The sequence below is a fragment of the Pteropus medius genome, unplaced genomic scaffold, assembly GCF_902729225.1.
Source record: "Pteropus medius unplaced genomic scaffold, Ma_sr-lr_union100, whole genome shotgun sequence".
Lineage (NCBI taxonomy): Eukaryota > Metazoa > Chordata > Mammalia > Chiroptera > Pteropodidae > Pteropus > Pteropus medius.
The window spans coordinates 4,008,223-4,032,565 of NW_024352149.1; the positions used below are offsets into that span (position 1 = coordinate 4,008,223).

General features: G+C 36.5%; 1 protein-coding gene and 1 pseudogene across 9 annotated transcripts in view; one reads left to right on the plus strand and one right to left on the minus strand.

Annotated features, from left to right (window-relative positions):
• Positions 1–24,343, minus strand: part of UTRN (utrophin) — a 446,059-nt gene that overhangs the window by 334,351 nt on the left and 87,365 nt on the right. For 7 of the 9 annotated variants that reach the window (XM_039846975.1, XM_039846976.1, XM_039846979.1 and 4 more), the window contains 7 exons: positions 20,977–21,038; positions 9,263–9,355; positions 7,979–8,056; positions 7,556–7,648; positions 5,390–5,562; positions 2,984–3,099; positions 2,086–2,252 (listed from right to left, as the gene is read on the minus strand). In XM_039846975.1, coding sequence (XP_039702909.1) covers positions 2,086–2,252; positions 2,984–3,099; positions 5,390–5,562; positions 7,556–7,648; positions 7,979–8,056; positions 9,263–9,355; positions 20,977–21,038 — 782 coding nt within the window. The remainder of the gene's footprint in view (positions 1–2,085; positions 2,253–2,983; positions 3,100–5,389; positions 5,563–7,555; positions 7,649–7,978; positions 8,057–9,262; positions 9,356–20,976; positions 21,039–24,343) is intronic. The other 2 variants (XM_039846978.1, XM_039846977.1) reach the window with 1 other exon arrangement.
• On the plus strand, positions 21,745–21,863 carry LOC120589446 (uncharacterized; annotated as a pseudogene).

Sequence of the window (24,343 nt, forward strand, 5' to 3'; positions counted from 1 at the left end):
AATCGGTGAGCACACAGGTGAAATACTGGATGATTGGGAGATAGATCAAAGGAGATAGAGAAGGGAAAATGAGTTAAGTTCCGGACCTAAAATTTTGAAACTACAGAGTCAAAATAACAGCAAACCTCCATGCTCTAATGAGGTCGCTGTGATAAGCACGTAGAGCTATGAGGTAGGAGATGGAAGGCATTATCTAAATGCAAATGTTCAGAAGGTATTAATTAAAACAGAAGAAGAAACTTTCAACTGAGAGATTAATTTAAAGAGAAAAGCAGGAATTACATGCTGACCAGCGAATGCTCTAAAGCGCCTATTTGTAGAAAGAGCAAGAGAAGAAGGCTGGTTATTAACATTCATTGCAAAGTAGCAGATGGCAAGCTCTGTCAGAGAGTAGGTGATTAAAACTTGACCACATTTATATCCTCAATTAACTTAATTCGATCTCTAAGACACTATGAAAGCATGCAAATGACGAGGTTAATGTTAATACACTCATTCTTAATCAAATAGCAAAAAGATTCCGCAATTCTTATCATGTTACCCTAAGCCCTAAACAGAAGTGCTAATTTTACCTACACTTCCATCATAAAAGGCAAATGAAATCTTCCTTTTTAAGAGAGAATGGTCTTAACTATAATAAGTAAAATACCCCACCTTTCTAACAAAAGAGATCCAATCCAATAAAGAAATGATCCTAAACCAAAAAGCAACCTCAGAAGATTATCTGAGCCACTTAAAAGGATGCATCCTTAATCAGGATAAAGACTACACTACTAGAGACAAATGCTTCTCGGCATTTTTTCAATCAATTATAAAAAATTACAGCTTTTCCTCAGCATCATTTGATTTTCCAAATTACTAAAAGGAGCCCTTGGTTCACAATCTGGCCCCATCTCTTGCCCTCTTCCTCAGTAATTTTTTTTTCTTGTTCTATAAATCGTGTTATTTTTGAAATAAGAAGTTAAAAGGATTGGTACCTACTTCCCAATCCTCAAAAAAATCCGAAATAATAAGTTCTCTGAAGCTTGGAGAAAGAAAAGAGAGATGCTATGCTAATTCAAGAGCATTATAATTATATGAGAATTAACCGACATTTTTAAAAAGGAACTTGTTGAGTGAGAATGAATGATAGCACCAAAACAAATTCAAGAGGAAAAATTATAATAATAATAGATGCTACTTACTGAGTGCCTCTTAATATTATTGTAGACACTTTGATTTCATTTTTATGAAGTGAGTGATTTTATCCATATTTTACAGATGAAACTGGTTGAGAGAATAAGTAACTAACCCAAAACAAGTAGAAATGGGGATAAAATTTAAGCTTCAAAGCCTATGCTTTCTGCCTCTCTAAAATATACTTCATATCATTCTGAAATTCCTTTGTATCTCTTAGCTACTAAAATGTTAGACCAAATGACTTTTTAAGGTCTCATCAACTATTAAGATTCTCTCTTTCTATGAATTAAGAGAACTGGTTAGACTAAAACAGACTAAGGTAAAATATGGATTGATTTAAGACAACATAATTCAGGAAGAAAAATTCATGACTTTATTTATATCTCCTGAAAAAAATAAACTCATTTATATCCTAATGAATAAAGCCACTGTAAACCTTTAAGTGAAAAACTTACCAAATAGCATACTGTCAATTATTCCTCCTAAATGAAAGGGAAAAGCTTATATTTTAATAGCCTTTGTGAAAATATAATGGCAAAATGTTTTTATTGGAGGCAAAATTTAATTTAAAAAAAAATTAGTACTTAGAACAAACCTAGGCTGACATGAGAAAATCATCTTCAGCACATGATGACAGTGATAAAAGACGGTGACCAAAGGATGGAAAAACACCGGTTCTTAGGCGTTGTCATACAGCTTAATTTTCCTTCTTAATGAAATCGGTTGAGTTATAGTTTTCCATTACTTGCATGTGACATATGACAGTGTACTGATAAACTGAACCTCCGAGTCTTAAGCAAATCGAGAAGTTCCCAAGCAAAAAGAAAAAAAATTCTCTAAAAGTGTTTTATCTAGTACCTAAGAGAAAACAAATATGGCAAGTCAAACATTTCAATAAAAATTTACCTGTACCTGTATATTAATTTCTCCTTCTTCACATTCTTTCTTGTATTTTCTTGGGAGAGTCTCTACTTCACGGATGGCATCTATAGTGACTTGCTGAGGTAGCACCTCAAACAAAGATGTTAAATACATAATTATGGATTTCTTGTCAGGAAGCTGAACAGCAACATCTAAAAGTGGACAAAAATAAGGAACAGCTTAAATTAGATGTCCAAAATATGTGAACTGCTCGATAGTAGATATAAAATAACTATCCTTAGTACCCATAATCAATACAATTATATAATCTTTGCAATACCACAGCTCAGTAAGTTTCTATTTCATGTAATAATGCATGAGACAAAGGCAGAGACAGTTACTAATTTTTGTTCAGTATCCCATGTCTTAAAATTCTTCACTAAAAGCTTCCCCCAAATGCTCAAAGATAAGCTACCATTTAAGACAATGACACAGATTTTATTCATATTATGAAAATAAGTTTAGAATTCAACTCTGCAACATTTGTAACTAAAATTTTCACAATATATGCAAAAAGCTTATATAAAAATGCATTTTAATGAAATAAACAAAATACTGAATTGTCCATCTAATAAATATATTTTTCTAAAACTTTAAATTTTATGCTGGTATCAAATAACTATTCTCCAATGATGTAATTAAATTTCCTTCTAAAGGATACTACAAATTGTTAAATACAAAAGTACTAATAACTTGTCTGCAGTAAAATGATTACACCATGCTTCAAAAGGAAAAAACACTACTCAATTCTCATAATTCCTTCCACTAAAAAAAAAATAAAAACAAAAACAAAACAAAATAAACAAACAAAAAAACCCTTTGCTTTTCAAGTATTCAAAATCGTAAAGCAAAATCAAGGTTGAAATTAAACAATGAATAGTACCTTCAGGATCTAACAGCTTTTCAATTCCCAAATAAGTCTGAGCCTTGCTGAAGGCATGTTCAAGTCTCTCAATTGGGGACATTTTAACAACTCTATCCCAGGTGAAGAGATCAGGCCTGAAATAAAAAAGTCACCATGCAAATAAAGTGCAATAAAAATGAAATATGTGGAAACAAAATGGTCATTATTACAATCTAATACACTGCAGTTTTAAATTTTTTTGTGAGTTTAAATTAAAATTTTAATTTTATATCTCAAAGGCTTGTCAAATATATTATCTTAAAGTAATTTACAGATATTAAAACAACAGATAAAACATTCTAAGGTTCTTACATTGGTTAAAAATGTGTGGAGTAACCACTGAAAGACTAGAATTAGTATATAATATTTCCTCAATAGTAAAAGAAAAGAAAAAAAGGAAGAGGAACCTAACAATATAAAAAAGGAAAAAGATACAGAAAAAATAAGAGAAATGAAAAGTTCAAAATCATTGGTAAAAATGGACCTAAAGTTTCAAATTATCACAATCAATGTTAATAGACAAATTCTACGATTAAAAGACCAAGATTAGCAGTAGAAAAAATTCAGCTTTAGTCTGCTCACAGGATGCTCCTAAAACAAAGATCCTAAGAGAATTTCCCTCCTGCACACCCCCTCCATATTACTATTATCTAATATTTCATTACTATCTTCATTTTCTAATCCCACAAATTGGACATTATTATTGCTTTAACATCCAAAAGTTGATCTTTTTTTTCCTGCACTCTATCTGTTCTTGCATCATAGACCCATCTACCTCCTGGGATTTGCCTCCCCGACTCCCAACCCAGTTCCCTCTTTGACTTCACCTCCTATTACTCCCCCTGCTCACTCCACAGCACCCGCTGGCCTCCCATATACCAGACACCTCCTCCCCTCTTGCCTGATATATTTTTCCTCAGCATGCTTATCATTTCTTTATGCTATAGACTTACATTTTCTTTATTTTATTACTTTTTATTGTCTGCCTCCCTCGATTTGAATGTAAACTTCAAGCACATAGGGATTTTTGTCTGCTTTGTTCTCTGATCTACACCCTGTACCTAGCATAGAGAAGGCACTCTACATTAAATCAATTAAGTAATCAATGGAAAAAAGTTTTTGGTAAAATTCAAGTTTTCTGACAACATCTCTTAACCAACTAGGAACAGAGGGTGACTTTCCTAAACTGATAAAAGAGAAGTAAAACACTGGGTATGCGGTTCTCTTATCAGATAAAAAGTATATCAAAAAAGCTATAGCAAATGTCACTCTTTTGGTAAAACATTAAAACCACACCCTTCATTATCAAGAATAAAACTTTCTGCTATCGCCAATATAAATCAATATGGCTTTGGAGGACAGGCATAAATGAACGGAAAAGAAATAAGAAGAGAAGAGGAAAAGCTATTATAATGCATGGATAGTCTACTAAAAAAAATTTTTTTTAATCTACAGAAACATATTTAAAATTAGTAAAAAATTTAAGAAGTTTCCAGATATAAGCTATAGAAAAGTCAATTGTGTTTTTATATACCAGCAAAGAACACACAGGAAACAAAACTTGAGACAATAAATATTTTAAAACAGTAATAAAACATATAACAAATTTTGTCTTTCACATTTAAACCCTAGATGCACCTGAAATTTATTTTTGGGTATGGTGAGGTAAGGGTTCAATTCAATTGTGCCATACCATCTATCAATCTGCAATATCAGTTCAGTTGTACATCAGGATGAAGCTATTTCTGATCTCTCTATTCTGTTAAGTTGAAGGATATGAAACTGCCATTCTTATATGTCAAATAGGATCAAATCTTGGCAATTTCAGATGGTTCAACCTATTACTATATTAGTGTGTTTATTTATAGTACTACATAGTCTTAATAACAGCTTCATAATTAGTTTGAGTTTCTGTTTGAGAAGCACTTCACCCCGTTTCTTCTTCATGGGTATACTGGCTCTTCTTGGACTTTTGTTCTTTCACATAATTAGAATCCATTTACAAGTTCCTATATTTAATTGAGATTGCATTAAATTTATAGATTTTTTCCTTCTGGTATGAGAATGAAAACTAATACAATTCTTTGTATGTCTTACTGGTTAATGCTAAATGAGTGGGATTGAACTATGTGAATTATTTCACATTTTTTAACTTATAAATATGTAGAAGGAAGCATGGACATTGCACTGTGCCATTTAAGTCCTACAGAAAAAAAAAAACTTAATGGGTAGTTTTGTTCTATGATTTCTCTTAATGTTTTGGTAGAGCGTGTGCAGGGAGGAGGGTGAGGGTAGTAGGGAAGGGGCCTTAGGGAGGAGCAGTAAAGAGGAACAGAGAGGAGACACGAATTTGGAGATGCACATCTAAGCAGAGTCAGGTCTCACTTATGTCGGTGGAGCAAGGCATTAAAGGCGAGACCGTCCGTCCAGCTCGTGGTGAAGTTGAGGACGTTGACCTGGCTGTACGGCCTGGTGGACTGGCGCACCCAGCTCAGCAGGATCTTTTCGCTGTTTGTCTGCTGCAGGTCTGACATGATATCCTTCATGACGTCTTTGACCTGTTTAAGAGAAACCATGCCTGCTTACAAGTCCTTGAAGAGGAATATTACATTAATTAACCATTATGGATAAGGCCGTTGGAATTCTTTTGATTTCAAAATTTCCTTTAAACATTAGAAAGAGAAATACATTTTAACAGTGATTATTTTGGGGTACTAGAATTTCAGAGGTGATTTGTACTTCACCTTTATACATTACAGTACATATATTTGAAGGTAGGGTCTGTAAAGAGGTAATTAAGGTAAATTTTAAGCAATATTCATATTAGGTTTGGTTACGACGAACATTACTTTCATAGACACTAAAAAAGTAATATTTTAATACTATACATTTACAAAGATCTTTTAATAGAAAGAAAACATACTTTTTATTTTCTACAAAAATGAGGATGCAAGAAAGAACTTTTGACTGTACAAAAACCAGAGAATTAAGTAGCTTTCCTGATGGCGGTAACAATTATAATCAAGAACTAATATTTTACATTATTAGTCTAAAGTAATACATGTGTTCTAAGTAAGTGCTCAAAGAATGATGTGGACACATCAAAAGGAAACAAGAGCTGATTTAAGGGGGATCGCATGAGCATTTGAGCACTGAGCACTTAGATTTGAGCAGCAAAGTAAATAATGATGGTAAAAATTTATAACTTATTAAATAAGGCAAAATCCCTGAGTGTACACTGGTGAATGAATGAATGAATGAATGAATGAATGAATAGAGAGTGAGATAAAAACAGATAAAAAAGAGACAAGGGAAAGCTCTTCCTTGCAAGTGGAAAGCCAATTAATAAAATGTAAAAGAAACAATGAAATTAGAAAATCACCACTTGCCAAGCATCATCATAGTAACTGATCAGGTAAGAATTATCAACAGATCTTAAAACTAATGGACAAAAATTTGATAAGTAGCTGAACATTTACACAGGGTCAAAGTACATCCCACAAGGGATATATAACCAAGGGCAGTCACTTACAATGGTGACACCTGCAGCTACCACATTACCCAAATGATGAGTTACCACTGCCAGAAAAATACTAACGGACAGCATGTGTTTCCTGATGTGATACATGAAGAAAAATTCAATATCGCTTTAGTGGCATTCCTGCCAAAAATAAGTAACATGAATCTAATTATGGAGGGACAGTCAAACGCACATGGAGGGACAGTATCCAAAATAACTGTCCAGTATTCTTCAAAACTGACTTTTCAAATTTGAAGCATAAAGAAAAGAATCTATTCCAGATTAAAGAAAACTAAAAAGACATGTTAATTAATAGTATATTATACATCTTATTACGCTATTAATGTTATATTATAGTCATGTAACAGAATTCCGTGTTTTTAGGAAAATGCTTCGTTTTTAGAAAATACAGACTGATGTATTTAGACAAAGAGAAAAAGAGAACAGTGAAATACAGACAACTGTTAATATTTGAGGAATCTAAATGAAAGATATCTGGGAAATCTTTGAGCTATTTTTGCAACTTTTTAATGTGTGAAATTATGACAATTTTTAAATTAATATTTTAAAAAGATACTTTTTGTCTCTTCCATTCCAAATTGTTATGAGTTGAATTGTATTCCTCCCAAAATTCGTATGCTGAAGTCCTAACCCTCAGTACCTGGCAACACGAATGTATTTGAAGATAGGGTCTTTAAAGAGGTCATTAAGGTAAACTGAGGTCATATGGGGAGCTAATCCAATATGACTGCTATCTTGGCACAAGAAGCGACGATTAGGACATGGACACACACAGAGGGAAGACCAGGTGAGAACACAGACGAGAAGGCCGTCTGCAAGCCAAGGAGAGAGGCCTCAGAAGAAACCAACCCTGCTGACACCTTGATCTCAGATTTCTCCAGAACTATAGAAAATAAATTTCTCGTGTTGAAGCCAGCCAGTCTGCAGTACTTTGTGACAGCAGTCCTAAGAAACTAACAGACAAATGGTACATTTTCGATTTCTAGGAAGAAGTGACTGAAATGTCCCACCTGCCAGTGCAAAATGATGCTCCACAGCAGCCCGAGAGTCAGCTTGTGGTTCCCATCGACAATGTCCGTTCCTCCTATGTTCACCAGGTCCACCTACAAAAATGAAAGCATGGCTTTCAAGACGTCTCCATAGAAGCCCAGGTTTTGGTTTTGGCACGTTTGGACATAGTGAAAAGAGAAATTTCATTGTAGACAATCAGGTACACCTAAATCTCAATAATGTATTATGTGTAAACTGGATCGAGAAAATAATCAGAAAAAGCACTATTCCTTCACTCATAGAAAAGGTTCAATAATTCTCACTAAAAAAAAAAAAAAGCTTCTGAAAATTAGTTGAGGCCAATGCACAGAACAGGTGGTTGGATTCACAATAAATAATCCTGATGGCACCAAAGAGCCCCACAAGTCACGTGACAAACTTACATTGTTCTGATGTAAAACTTGTAGCACTCTGTTGACATTATTTAAAGCATGTACCCTTGTGGAACCACGTTCCTTCGGCTGCAAAACAAAACACAAAATCAAATGAGATGGTCCCTCCATGTCCTGACAAACACTGACCCAGAGACTGTACAGAATGGCAACTCAGCAGGTAGCGCAGAGTTTCTTGGTGCCCAGAGCCTCTGGCTCGTTTCTCAGACCACGTGAGGGCCAGTGTTGACAGAAAGCAAACTCCCTCGCCAACAGCATCTTAAAGTAGTATTTCCCTAGCTTATCTGCTTGTTGCAGTCTCCTAGGGGGTTTCTAAAAATACCAATGCTTCTGTCTGACTCCACTCCCAAAGACTCCAACTTAGGGAGTCTGGGGTATAGTCCAGGTTTGGAAATTTTAGAGGATTTCCCTGGTGATTCTAATATACAAACAACTATGGGGAACAAGCTTTTTTTATTTAATTGTTGTAGATGCAGAAAAACTGAGAAGTCACATCATCTCCATATTGCTATAGTGTGCACAGAATAATATCCCAGGTTCCGGCTAGCATTACAAGGGCCCACTGGGAAGGCAGGAATTGCCACCTGAGGAAAGGTGATCTGGGTAGCTTCTTTCTGCCTCACTGGCCAGGGAATCTTACATGAGAGAGGCATCAGCCTCTCCAGCTGAGTCTACCCACCATCTGGAATGCAAAAGGGAGAGTGTAACAACCCACACTTTGGCAAAATAAGAATTCGTCTTTGGGAGTGCATCTCTCTATATCTTTTATAGTAATTCTACCTCTAGTGTTAAGGCCTGCACCCATAAAATGCATTCTCTTCATTAGCAGTTATTTCTGTACAGTACCTTGCATGTAAAGAAATAGAGTGGAATTTGATGAAGAAACAAAATACAAAAGATAATACTGAAAAAATGAATAAAAATAAATGCCATTGTTTTTAACAACCCTGTTTGAATATTTGTTAAATAACATTTAACTGTGTTTTCTCTGCACTCTCTAATATTCAACGCATTATGCTCTCTTTACAGATCCATTCTTTGTAATTCTCTACTAGATTAGGAGCAATAAACATTAAAGGTAATTTTATCTTTGATAAAAATAGAGCTCTCAAGAAAGCCTAAATATTGCTTTATCAAAGAATTCATTAAAATGCTTTTTTTTTTAATATTCCCATTTCAGCCTTTACATTGTAAGTACCCCCATTAGGGTCTTCAAGTGTCAATAATGACCAGAGAAAGACAAGCCATTAGCCTGGTTCTCAAACATCCTCTCACCAGCGATGTTCCCGTTAGGCCTTCTAGAAGATCCAATAATTTCCTTCCATCTTTGAGGTCTGTGAACATATCACTGATGGGTGGTTTTCCACTCTATATTAGAAACAGTAAAATACCAGTTAATTCAGTAGCAGAAGTTCCATATATGCCTGAAATAAATGAAGGGTTTCATTTTTTCTAATTAAAAATTATAGATGATCAGCAGACTATTCAAGCTTGCCTTTATGGGAAGAACAAGCACAAATACAGAGAACTTTGAAAGCTCATAAAACATGTTTAAAGCTGAATGATTTAAACTGCATTATTTATTAGAAAGGGAGCAAATAAAACTATGGTTAATGTCAATATGCCTTGATGATGGTATATATTCTTAAGAAGGAATGATAAAAAGATGCATTAAAAATACAAGTGAGTATACAGCACCTGGGTATAGAAGCCAATAAAAAGTGTCACTGCACTGGACATTCATAGTACGTGATGATGTCTTTCTGATTTCTATTATGGGAGCAGGTCACTTTGTTATCAATTTCAGCTCTCGGGTGCTAGGTCTCTATTTCTAACTATTAATTTCTCAATGATTAAAACACTTTGGGCTCTGTGTCTCAGTCCAGTATCAGTCCAGTATTTTGAATGACAGAGCTTACAGAATTCTTAAACTATCATCCCTGACAAGTAAATAGCATCAGCTTCCGCTGACAAACATACTCTAGTGTCTAAAGCCAGAAGGTCCACCCCATTCCAGCCAGATCCCGTCCTGTCTGCGTGTGTGATCTGATGGATGTATGCAACAGGGCAATGAGCACACAGAAAAACAGGAAGTTCAGTTTTAACCCCAGTTTGTCCACTAATTTACTGGTGCACCTCTGCTGCCTCTGACTTTCCTACTCTCTGAACCAACCAAACTACCTTCGGCAAAACGGCCTCCAAATAACCAGATTCCCTTTCAGGGAGAGTTGAACAACCCTGGTCTTAGAGCAAAAAAACAAGAATGTAAGTAAAGTTCATGGGAGAGACAAGTAGGGCTATCTAAGCACGAAAAGATCTTAGGAAATATTGATGACAAGGGCAGCTAAATAACATCTGGGCAGCATTTACTCCTTCTCAAAGCCATTATCCACTTCCAAAAATGAATGGAATAACATAAGACAGCATAATACAAAATAACGTACATGTAAATATTAGTCCATATTGCAAATAATTGTGAACATCCATCAATGACCTCACTGTAGACAAGAAGCCTCTGTTCTACCATAAAATTTTGGGCAAATCGTTTGACCTTTCTGTGTCTATTTGCTCATCTATTAAACACTAAGGTGGCAGATGTTCAACAAATAGTTGATATTATCAGTCATATCACAAGCATAAGTTTAATATTTCTACAGTCATAAAGGTGCCATAAAATTTCAACAATATCTGAAAAGATAGATAAAATAAATAAGCACTGCTTCATTCCAGGAAGGAATGTAAAAGCAGGCTCTGAACCTGAGTACATGTTAGTGTCAATTCACAGAGACAGATCTCCCAAGTCTTGAATTCACTAATATGACAAGCCGTGGGGATACATCCCATTCAAAGACAATAAACATGATAACACAAGAGCACACCTGTGCTTTAGATAAGCACCATGGGACAGGGCATAATTCAAACTCACTGGATGCTTCCTTAAGCTCTGCTGCTGCTCAGTGGCAAAGTAGCAGGCTTTAATTAAGAGGTAGCATTAATTTTCCAGATGAGACACTCTTTTCATCTCTCTCTTACCTAGTTCACTGACTTGTTTACTCAGCAACAAATTTTGAGGAAGCTTCCCTCTGGAACATTCTATTGAAACAAAGATGACTGAGACACAGCCATGTCTTTCTAGAAGTCGATCACTCACTCATACAAGGGTAAACGATGCCTTTATTTTCTTTAAAAACAAAAACCTTATAGCAACAACAACTCTTTCTTGATTGTTTCAAAATTTCATATAAATATGGATGACATTCAATGAGAAACATGTTTTGTGCTGTGTCCCCCTTCTCCCAACACTCTTCCACCCCAGGCATGGTGATGGTGCTATAGGTGTGCACCCTCATCTGGCACCCTCAGAAGGCCTACACTCACCTTTGGGATGGCTGAAGAGGAAAAAACACAGCCTGTGACTCTCCTCCCTCACAGCATGAAGGAAAGCACCTGCGCTCGTATGAATCCAAAACTGTGGTTTAAAACTTATACGGAAAGCACAGTGACCCCACACACAGAGCCAACCACTACACCAAATACTACTAATCCCTGGCAAACACAATTTAGGAATGTCCCAGATACAGATGGAAAGAACCAGTCTATGCCAAAGAGCAAGTTCCACAAAACCTGGGAGAGCAGCACCTGTAGGTGTGGTGATTCAAGGCTCTGTGCCCCACAGCAGAGGTAAGAAAATTTCTTTTGTAAAGGTCCAGAGAGTACCTAACTTAGGTGTGCGCTGGTCAAGTGGTCTCTATTGAAACTACTCGACCCTGTTGTGATGTGAAAGTTGCCACAGACATTACATCAACGAATAAGCCAACTAAAATAATGGCTGTGTTCCAATAAAACTTTATTTGTGAACTCCGAAGTCTGAATTTCATATAATGTCCATGTGTCACAAAATAGTTTTCTTCTTTTGATTTGTGGCAACCACCTAAAAACGTAAACACCACCCTTTGCTCATGGGCCATACAAAAACAGACAGTGGAAACGTGAAACGTTCCACAACATAGTAATAGTAATCACTTGGACATGTTCTGAGAGATTTATGGAGATTTAGATGTATTATTTACATGGTTATTTGTTTCCTTATAATAGTATTTCAAGGTAAGGAAACTCAGACATAAAAGTGACATGACAAGTGAGAGGCACCAGGATCTGATAACACAAAATCTGGTGACAAATCCATGTTCTCAAAGTCTATGCTAAACTGCTACTTAAATTACAAGGACACAGGACTGTAACACATAGAGAAGGAGGTATTTAATCAGCGGCGGAGTGGGAGAGAATAGAGGGGTTGTATTAATGACTTTCAAAGACAGCATCTGAGATGTCACACATTTAAATGAACTCAAAATGAAGGCTATTTTTTTCCACAAAGCACACAGCTTTAAAGCATACAAGGTACTTTCGTATAACAGGCTCTAAACATAAGATCCAATCTGAGAAAGTTTGGAAATATCAGAAGTCATCATTTAATAAAAACAAAATCTGATTCATCTAGTTAACCTCTTATTTAGATATTTAATTCTCTGCAAAGATATATGTGCAGAGACTTCTCTGACAGGAAGAATACAGTTTGAGAATTCAGTCAGACAACTATTCAGTGAAAGAATACCTCCTCTGTGCTTGGCCCTGCGGAAATGCCAAATTCAGGCCTCCCTCCCCATTTAGAAGAGAGAATTTCCATAGTTTTCCAATAAACACAAAGTAATACAAATGAACAATTTTGAACTTGGAGGGTAGATAAGCCTTGGGTTCCATTTAACCTTAAAAAATTAAAAAGGTAACACTACATGAGTGCAGGTGACAGATCTCGCAGGTGACCAGCTTTGATTGCCACCTCTTCTTACCCCCTTTCCCTTGTACTTCTTTGCACTCTTGTAATGCCGGTTCTAACGCCACCATTTTGACAAGAGGGACCAGCATGGTAACACCTGCAGCTGGGACACTGAAGCTCCTACATTTAAACTTGTCAGAGGACAGAAGCAAACTGTCATCACAATGCATGGGGAGAAGCCGGGGTCTGTGGGAGGGCAGGGGCTGCAAATAAATGTGACACGTACACGTGATGGTACAACGGAACGAAGGAAACCTGACGAGCCCCGTCACACCTGCAGAATCAGCCAGAGCTAAAGACAAAAGCAACAGCTATGCTCAGCTCCAGCTAACTGTGGCCATGTGGGAATTCCAGCCCATTGCCATGAGGACTTCTGGTTTGTTTGAAAAAAGCTGGAAATCTGAATTTATATATGTAATCTCCTGGTATGTCATCTCTTAAAACATTGTGCCAGATAAACAAATTTTGTCTACAGGCATCCCAAATCATAGGGCGACCGAGGAGCAATCTCTGCATAGGACATAACCCCATACAGGTGAAGTATAAGATGAGTCAACAGTGAATCCTCTGATAAATTGATAAACTCAGTGGAAAAGACAGGAGCACACGCACGCACATACACATAAAACATCATCCACGGGCTAGAGAACGTGACTCAATGTAAAACACCAGCAGAGTCATTATACTTGCTCAAACCAAAAAATAAAGGAGTCCTGCCATTTTATTTCCCTTTTGCTCTCTCCCCACTCTAATTACTACCTCCCAAATACATTCTCCCCATCATGGCTGTTCCCACTCCAGTCCATGCTTCTAGTACTAGGCTAACTGATCTCGTTGCTTCTGCATAAGAGCAATTCTACAGTGCAGGTCACATCATGTCATGTCCTGTTTCAATCTAATAGACTCGCATTACAGGGAAAGACAATCCAAACTCGAAGCAAAAGATCCTGCGTGATATGGCCTCCATCCTCTCTAATATGATACTGTTTTATTCTCCCCATTCACTACTCCCAAAACATAATTATGTCCATCATAGGTCAAGTTTTTTACCAACAGTAGTGGTAGTAATGAAAAAAAAAAAATTGTAAAAGACTGAATAAGAGAGTAAAATTGAAAAAGTACAGTTTAGAGTTCTTAGAAGGGCGAAAGGCTAATTCTTTGTACCAACAACTAACCAGAGGTGGAATTGGGGCTTAGATTCTCCAGTTGGAAAACTGATCAGTGCCTCTCCTTGGCGTGCTACAATGACACTGAACCCGTCAGGCTGATAAATGCCTTCGAGGCGTTCAGAAACTAAACAGAACCAGTACCAACAAAGCATGGCGAGCACATCAAGAGGGACTTAAGCACTAGCTTGGTTCTGCCAAGTTTGTACCAAGTAATAAATGCAGTAACAAATCTGTCTTATGATTTATCTAATTCCATTATAAGTAATCAAATTATAACTGTGTTTAATAAAGCGTGAAAAGATAAGTTTTTAAATGCTTTCACAGTTAACATATCTGATGATGGCAACTTACAAACAAATAATAAATGTGAGCCTTTTGACACTGTTTGGCTAGTCTGTTATATATTTATGCCCCATCTACTTTCAAAACAGGATTCGAGGCAGTCTATGTAAATCAGTTACTATCCCCAGTGTTTATTATGTGTGTGGGTGAGTATGTGTGGGTGTCATATATATGGGTATATATGACACATATGTACACATACACATACATTTATAGTATAAATACCACAATATATTTATATTCTCAGATTAATCTGAGATAAATCTGATGCCCCTACTCAGTTGAAATACAGCTAAAGTTTTACAGTCTAGCTCTCTTTTTCTGGATGATTGTTTTTTGCAAGGGGTTGGTTATTTTTAAAATTCAAAAAGAAATGAGTAATTCAATTTAATATTTCTTTTAATATTTTTAGAATCAGAATCTTTAATTTATGAATCCCAAATCTCAACACTGATACAAATGTAGTACCCTTCTTGGCCCTTGTCATTATTTTCTTAAAAATCAATAATGCATCAGTGAGCACCATGTACAATCTCATTTTGGTTATTTATAATATGTATACATGTAAATATATATTTTTAATTATTTCACAACAAAAAAATGTTATACTTGGTAGTAAAATTAAAAGTCATTGCAAATTTTCTTGACTTCCAGTACCTATTTTTTGTAATGTGCATTATCATGTAAAATAAATAATAGGTAATAATCTAGTCAAAATTAAGCAAACTGATAAAATTAGGTTCATCACAATTTTAAAACCTGTAGCTTAACCAATAAAATAAACTGTATGACCTTAAACGTCTACTTTGTGGTTCAACCCCACAGCAAAAGAATGAAGGTAGCATGGCTTTTGACTGCAAGAATGACTGCAGTGAAATGCCCGAACAGGTCATTAAACACCTGACAGCCAGATGTGTTACCATCACTGAAAAAGTTAGTGTGTGCATGGCTCTCAGCCGCCCTCTTTAAGAAGTCATGGTAGTCACCACAAGATCTTAAGAACTGAATAAGATTCCATTTAGAAGCTTGTGTGGAAGGAGGGAGGGAGAAAAGAAAAGGAAGGAGAGAGAGACACAAGAGAGAAAGATGGCTCAGGTGATCACACTAGCACCACATTACCTACAGAACAATGATTTATGCAGTGTTCACATAGGAACCAACGAATGTGCATTTATCTTAAAAATCACAATAACTGTAAAACACAAGCTAAACCAACTAATATCTTTCAGAGCATCACAAGTCACACAACAAGACACGGAATTTTTTACCTTGATTTTGGTAAGCAAAGACACTGAGATAGTATTGATAAAACTGGGAACCACATGTGGGGCTGACACCCCAGGTAGCTAGAGGCAGGGCCAGTTGTATACTCCATGAACAGATAACCAGGCAAGGTCTGTAGGCTAAATAAACCAAACTCCACATATGCATCAGGCAAGGTCTGTAGGCAGACACAGTAGACAACACAGCTCGTTTCATATATGCACAACTGGCAATGTAGTAGAAATGCTTAAAGGATGCAGTTTCTCAAAAGGTAGGTTTCTTTGGCACCAGGGCAAGGCATTAGTTATGGCACTGATAATGATAATGTGAAGGTAAATAAAATGATATTTTCTTTGTTTAATAAAAGAGAGGCAGCTGCCCTGCCCCTTCCTTCCCCTTAGGGTGTTTCCTTAAAAACATAATGGGCCCAAATTTGGGGTCAAGGATTAGATAAATGGTCTCCAATACTCAAACCTGACCCAGGAGTCCCTCAGGAGTAGACAGGAGACCCGCACGAGCTGCGTCCACTTGTCTCTCCAGGAGATAAATGCACATCGTTCTTTCCTCTACTTTACTGTATATTTATGTGAAATTCTTCCAAATTTTCTAGTCGTTTACCAACTGCCCGCATGCAACTAACCTAATCTGTACATTCAATAATAAATTATGTTTTCTCTGTATTTTATACTGAAAGAGATCTTTTTGTTGCCATAATTTTTTTTTTATTTCTCCAACAGGAAAAACAATAACAATGTCAACGTCCCCCCTCCACCTCGAGTCTGGCTCCCCTCATGGTTAGCAGGCTCCCTGTAGCAATTGGAGCTCAAAGCTTCCTAGGCCAGGTACAGCTGAAAATGGGTTCACTGTCTCCTGGCTCTGTTAAACAGAAAGACTGTCCCTCCCCCACAACCACCAAGCACCAAGCTTCAACAATCCTCTCTCTATAGCCCAGAGGTCCACACTGCCTTAGGCCTACACAGCCCTGCACCAATCAGAACCCATCCCTGAAGGTGGAGATGGTGGGGTCACACAAGCTGAATGGAAGAGCAGAGGAGGTGGCTCTGCTCATCCCTTCCTTTCTAGGTGAAGGGTGAAAAGTCATTTCCTCTCAGCAGATCAATCCCAAAACTGATCGTCAATTACACTGACTCAACCTATACTATCAAATTTGTTTAATAATTCGTCTCAGTCAAAAACATTTATTAAGTACTCACTATGTATGAATCACAGAATGTTAATTTTTTTAACTTTAACCACAATAAGCAGTTTTGCAAGTGTAATGTTTAGAACCAAAACAAACCAACCTAAAAAAAAATCCAATTAAATGAAAACAACAACAACAACAAAAACTTACATAATACAGCCAAATCCTACCTGGAAGCTGTTTAGGAATACGGAATGCATTTTATGGTTTGCTTTTTAGAGATACTGGTGAATAGACATAAATTGAAATTTCTTAAGGAACCACTTGAATGGTTATGACTCCTAAAACAATTAGTTGAGTTGCCATACATATATTCATGAAAATAAATCAATGGTAGACCCAGTGAGTAACTCTCAAGCTCAAATCTCTACTAGAGATGCTATTTATCATCACACAAGAAGCCTGGACGGTCTCTCACAATCCTAAAATAGGCTTAAACACCTGTGGGATGCCTTTGTTGCACCCTCTTCTACAAATCTCCCTGCACATCTTTACCCACATCTATTTTTGTGACCATCAACTTCTAACATGAAAACAGGAAAAAAAAAATGCTAGGATACTAAAAGCAATGCCCCACTGTCTCCAAAAGGAACAACACATCTAAATAGCTCTTCACCTTGAAATCTATAAAAAAAAATGCTCCACAGAGTTCCCCATTTATGTTTCATCAACTTAAATTTCAAATCTGGAAAAGTAACTAAATGAAATCTTGGCTCACCTTTAGTCTCAGAGAGGGGAAAAGCAGAAATCTGCCCAAACTAAAGTTTAGCGTTTTTAAATTTGCAGATTCTCTACCTTCCCTTTAAGTGTTAAAGCTTCTTTGAGAATCGCCTCACTGAACTGATAAAAAATCTTGTGCAATTTGTACTTCTCAATTCTGCCAGATGAGCAGCTAAGAAAGTCAGCCAAAGAAAATGCAGGCTTAAAGTCAGAACACACTTCCCAACAGTGAAGCAATGAGGCCTTCACTGCCTCTCAGGAGCCCAGCCCACGAACAAACCAAAGGCTCTTCAAATCACAGGGAACAGAACACCAGACAATGAAATAAAGTGGGCTTCATGAGCCAATGTTTTTTTTTTTCTTTTTCCATTTCTGTTTTAAAATATATGTATGGCACAGACCAGGGACACCACGGTTGTAAGTACCTGATAGGGTTTTAATTTAGCGTTCCTAAGTAATCACAATCTCCCATAGTGTTTCACAATAACACTTCAATATTTCTTAGCAATATGAGGCAAGAAATTATGATCAAGTGTGTTTCATAGCTAAAGGAATAAAAACTAAGTGACCTAAAGAAATGGGCTAATAATTTGCCAGAGGTCATAAATAAATGAGCAGCATATCCAGGAAGAAGTGTTTAATTTCCTAACTCTTTGCTCCTTTAGATAATCGCTTTCTTCAGAGCTCCTCATAACTTTTCAAAACCCAACAATCATAAGTTTTTCTACACTGTGTGACTTCTCAGGATCCCCAAACTCCATAGCATTGTGTATTCTGTGAGCTATTAACAAGGACTTACATCAAAAAGAATATACATTTATAGTGAATGATGTCTTATCTCTATATATAGTTAAAAATCAAAATATGGTTTTAGATTCATATTTTTCAGTACTCTCAAGCTCTTTACCAAATCCCTTTTCAAAGAATGAATTAAGCTGATTTTAAGTTTCAAATCTCATTTTTCTTCACTGAGTATTTATAGCTGAATCCTATTTAAAGAATCCTAAACAGGAAAAAAGAGAACCATACGTATTAAATCTAAGTGGTGATTTAACAATCTTTCCAGCACAACTTCAAGAAATCAGGTAAATATGGAAACTTCGCAGAGCTGTATTTGTTCGTTTTTGTGAATAAATGCAGCAAAAGCCTTGATGTATTCATACCCATGAAACAGCACAGTTTATGCCATTTTTCTCAGTTCCATACTCCTATCGCTTTCCAATACAACCACCTCTAACTGGTTTATGGATATACAATATTAGGCATTTAAATGTATGTTTCTGTTATCGTCACTCATTTATTTACTAAGCCTGTAAATACTCACTGAGTGCTGACTAAATGCCAGAAGTTGTGCCAGTAAACAAAATAGACAATCCCTGCACCCATGGGACATACTACTGTCTCGGAGAGGAGAGACAAATATTCTCAGATACAATTATTTAAGTTGGCAAAGGAGATATCAGAAAAGATGGAGAGAAATGGACAATGTTGACTATATGTGGTACTGAAATCAATGAGACTTGGTGTTTGAGACTTTGGCTGGGGAGGGGGTCACAAAAGAAATGTCCAGGAAAAGAATGTAAAACAAACTCCTAAATGGCAAAAGATGTCATCAGTCTGGATTTCTCAGCACAGGGCCCTTATTTCTCTGTAGAGGGAACTACACTGCAGGGAAGCAGCAGACTCAATCAATAATTCTATTTTAAAATCCACCATGATATACTAAAGGACACGGATAAAATATAAATGACATAAAATTCAACCCCTTCAACAGGATTTGTTTTTCTTGTGCTAGCCTCTGGACTATCAAGTGACACCAAGCCCAAATACAACCCTGTACCAGCTCAGCAGGAGTTAAGGCATGGAAGGAGTCTAAGAAAGCCTCTTAGTCTAGAACGGTGTCTCCCTTTCCTGATCACCGTATGGAAGCAGTCTGACATATGGACTTAAGACAGCCAGAAAAATGAAAACAATATGGATGAAGGCCAGTGTCATTGCCATGAGCCCTCCATCTCCTTATATATAACTATTCATAATTTCTTTGATAAATTTGTTCTAGACTCATCCAAAGGTCCTTCTTGACTGATTTCTTACTAACAGTAATCTGAAAGGAAATGTTGTCAGGGTCAGCTCTACTTTTGACACCTGTTTCTCTAAATAAAACAAGCTTTTAGCTTCTGTGTTAAATATCAAGTTCCTGAAATACACTATTCTGGTACTACTGGAAAACCAAAGCACCCAGATGTCATTTACCTGTGCCTCTAGAACAAAACAAATTTACCAAAAAACGCCTATGTCTACTTTGGAATAATCCTACACAGAAAACCACCAATTGTGCAAGCACTTCTATATTCTTGACTTTTCTGTCAAGTCAGACAGTTTTCACATTCCTTACATTCTCAGAGGTGAAATAAAATATCCCTCTACAAAAACTTGCAAAACCTAAAAATACATTGCAATCAAATAAACAACTGTAAATATTGAGATGTGGAGCAATTTTTATATTGCACGACCACTCAAAGTAATCCGAAAACATTCTCATTTTGCTTCAAAGATTTACCAGTGTTTACTTTCCTGACCTTTGCAACATTCTCACATAGAAAGTTTTGAAAAATAATTCGTAATTAAAATAGCTTTCATACTTTTAAAACACCATTATGGTGTTTCTCTGAGAAACGTTTATTTTTCATTTTGCTATAATGTCATCCTATAATCCATTAACCTAAGAAGACTTAGAGGACAAAATTCCAATACTATGGATGACCTAGCAACCCCATGAGGGAACCAATAAGGTTACTGGTTCAATAATCAATGGAAAATTGTATTAGAACAAGTCTGAAAATAGCACTACCAATTCCACTCTTCAGCTTGCTCTGCCTCTAAAAAAAAATATCAATCAAAACATTGATTATGATCCAAGTAGTTAAAAATTCTGGGAAAGAATAGATCCTTGGGAAAAGAAGTGAGGAGGTTTACAAGAAAAAGACCACAGGGCAGATAAACATGTTAGCCACATCCAGGAGGATGAAAAATCCCTAAACATTCCTGCACAGGGTAGAACAGCCATCTGAATGATAACAATTTGATTTTAAACAGACAAAATGAAATCATTATCTTTTCAGCTAAGTGAACAAAAAAAATGTCCCAATAATATATTCATTTCCTAAACGTTCCCAGAATTCACTGAGTCGAAAGCAGCCAAATTGATGGTCTGATATCCGGAGAATGCCAGGTAAAAATAAAGAGCTGTTTACACTATGAATGTGTTCTACGCCATAAATTTACAACAGAATGTCCATTTCAACCTATTTTAGAAAAGAATAAAGGAAAAATAAATGTATCTGCATATTTTTGTTAAGCCATTTTTCGTGGGGAAAATTCACTGCACTTCCACACAAATTCCATCAATCAGAAGGCATTTGAGTCATCATAAAATTTTGAAAGTCTCCATTACCTTTGAAAATCGAGCATTTATCCATTTGGTAAAAGTCTTCTTCTGCACGTCATTGTGTTCATCTGTGAGAGGGAAAAAGAGAGAGAAGGGAGACGTATGAGATATTATACCTTGAGAAAGGGCTCTAAACAAGATCATCCCCATCCTGGAGAGTCTGAAATAGCCCTGTCAGCAGAGTTCATGAGGCACAATGGTCCACAGCTAAGGAAGAATGGGATGGCAGACGAGTTCAGCATTCATGGAGCCTGCTAAGGCCTGGAGCAGAGGGAGGATCAGGAACCCTTCCCAAGGGAGCTGGCTCTTCATCCTAAGTGTTGATATATTGTCACCTGTAAAATCCACATTTGTGGGATGGAATCAGGACCTTACTTTCGAACTATTATATGCAATACAGAGTTGCATTTTATTTAAGTAAAACTTTAGCATGATAAAAATGTTAGCATGTTCAAAACAAAACTCGAAGCTACCCATCAAAAACTAAGAAACATGATTTCTCTCCTTTTTAGATGAGTCCTACACCTTCCAGAACAAAAACTAGTATAAGGTTTAGTGTACATATTGTTTAAGGTTTAGAGACAATTCCATAACCTGTTCTCCTGTAGTAAGACTGACATGACAAGGTTTTAACGGTCCTGTTCTACAACAACAATCTACACATTTTACAAGCAGAGAAATGCCATTTTTTCTTTAAATGATCAAATTTGGTTTGGACTACAAATTCATTTTTCAAGGCATGACAGATGAAAATTGCCCTTTAAAACGAAAGCAGTCTGTGGCCATGCTAACCTGAACGAGCCCGATCCTGTCTGATCTCGGAAGCTAAGCAGGGTCAGGCCTGGTTAGTACTTGGATGCGGGACCACCTAGGAAGACCAGATGCTGTAACCATAAAAAATTTTTTAAAAATAAATAAATAAGGTATTGTAAGCTACCAAGGTCCTGTAATCTGTGAGGTCAACCAAGGGTTGCCTTGCCTTAAAAAAAAAAAAAAAAAAAATCTAAAGCACCCTGACCTTCCTGAAGATGGGCAGTTATTTAGTTGGCTATAAGGAAGCCTGGTGGTATAACAAAGAGCTCAAAGAGCCTTAGAACCAAAGAGGCCACATCCTGATCTGGTATCCTATGGCCTTGGGTGGGACATCACATCTCTTAGCCTCCTCTCGAGCTCTAATCTATAAAACGTGGATAAACAGCACCAGCTTGAAAGGGCACTGTGAGGATTACTGAATATAAGCAAAAAATACTTGGCAAAGAGCTGGTGTTCACTTCTTTGTTGTTCTTATTACTGTTACAATTATTATCATAGTATACATGTAAACAAGGCAAATAAACATCCATTTTACCCTTTCTCTTACTTCTAATCATATCCTCTTCGACTGTTCCCCGATTATCTGGTACAGCCAGCAAGAGTTATTGCTGGCTTACATCCTACAAAGCAGCATGTTAACAATCTCTAAGTAGTTCTAAAAGCTGCCTAAGGAGCGTTTGGAACAGTGCAGGGAGCCGTGGTGCTGTGTATAAATACATTGCTTGTTCCGCTAATGTCCATACTGCCAGGCTGCCTCCCACATGATAACAGGAAAACAATAGGAGAGAAGCCCAAATGTGCTCTGCCCTCTGTGCATCAATCTGAAGGGCCGCCTTCCACACGGACCTCTTCACTCATCTCTAACGGCATAATTAAAGTCCACCCCCTAACTTCACTGCGTCTGATGTATCTTTGGCCCTTACTCTCTTCTGGAAGAAGACTTTGTAATTAAAAGGTCACTCCTGGAATAAATACAGCAGCAGCTTCAGAAAAGAGTGCACTTCTACCGATCCTGAAAGGTAACTAACTGGAGATTGACTCTGAGACACGAAGGGGGCAAAGCTGCTCTCTAAGAAACTTCTTCGTGTTAATTGTGCTGAGGGGAGGACTTCCCTCCAGAAAGGATCGTGTAAGCAGCATCAGCCTCGGTTTCAGGCTTTCTGTCATCTGATCGATGCCACATATAAGCCATTTATTAACCAAGAGGACTTGCTTACACACTCTGACCATCCCAGCCTTGACCATCACACCCAAGAGGGACAGAGCTGAGATCATACACAGACTGTAAGGCAACAAGACATGTCGACCTGTAGAGACTGCTATACCGGCCCCACCAATATAAATTTCTTAATAAATATTAGTGTTCAGAGCACTTGAAAAATCTAATCATTTGTCCCATTACTTTACAAGGATTTATTTTTGTAAATGTTGCCATCTTTTATACTTTAATGCTATGAATAAATATATATATATATATATATATATATATATATAGCTCATAAATATTAAGTTCTCTTAATTTCATAACATTCATACGACTTAAGAACGTTTGACCATAAAAATGAGAAAAATTCTAAGGGATAAATAATACTACATTTTGGGTTTTTTTAATCTCTTCTAGCCATTTAGCCTTCTTATTTTCAAAAACATATTAAATTATCTAATACTATATAGGTTCCTCTCCAGGTACAGAGTGGACAAAGAAATGACTGTCTGTCACCTTATCAAATGATAAATAAGATCTTTCAAATTTATCATGCATAGAATGAAATAAAATTTTAAAAATAGATTCCCACCATATAGAGACATTTATAAAAAGTAACAAGATAATGTTTCTACAATAGTCTTTGACCTTTGGGTCAAATCAAAGTCTGAATATGAGCCTAAGCAATTGATAGATATAAAGTATTGGCTTATAAGATATAAATTAATATCCAAACATTTCAAAAGTACTCCGAAATTTACTTCTATATTCATTTTCCTGATACAGTTAAAGAAGGAAAAAGAGTTCATATTTCAATAAGCCTTTTAGTTCACATTGTCCTTTGTTCTCACACACACACACACACACACACACACACACACACACACACGTACACACACACACCCCTTATTTTTTACCAGACAGGAATTCAGTAAAGGAACAGGAATTAGCCTGCAGCTTTTCAATTATGAGATTAAAATGTAACAAATTTGGAACACTTGCTAGTATAGAACCGCCCTCCACACCACAGTTAAAAGTATTAACCTTGGCCCAGGTCTCTGTATCAGAGAGGTAAAAATATGCTGGCAAAGCATTAGCAGTACAGCTAAAAATCTAAGTCATGGTGTTCTGATCAATCATTTTGCCTTTCTAGATACACAGAATTTCAAGTCTCAAATTCATTCAACTCTCCATTAACAAGCCAATTAAATTTCTCCAAAATAAAAATGTGCAAGCAGACAACACAAACTTATATATGTATTAAATGAATGAGTATGATTTATGCTCGAAATAGATTCTTTCAGATTTCCAAACAAGTGTTTTCTTTAGATTTTAATTTTGGAAGAACACTTAGTT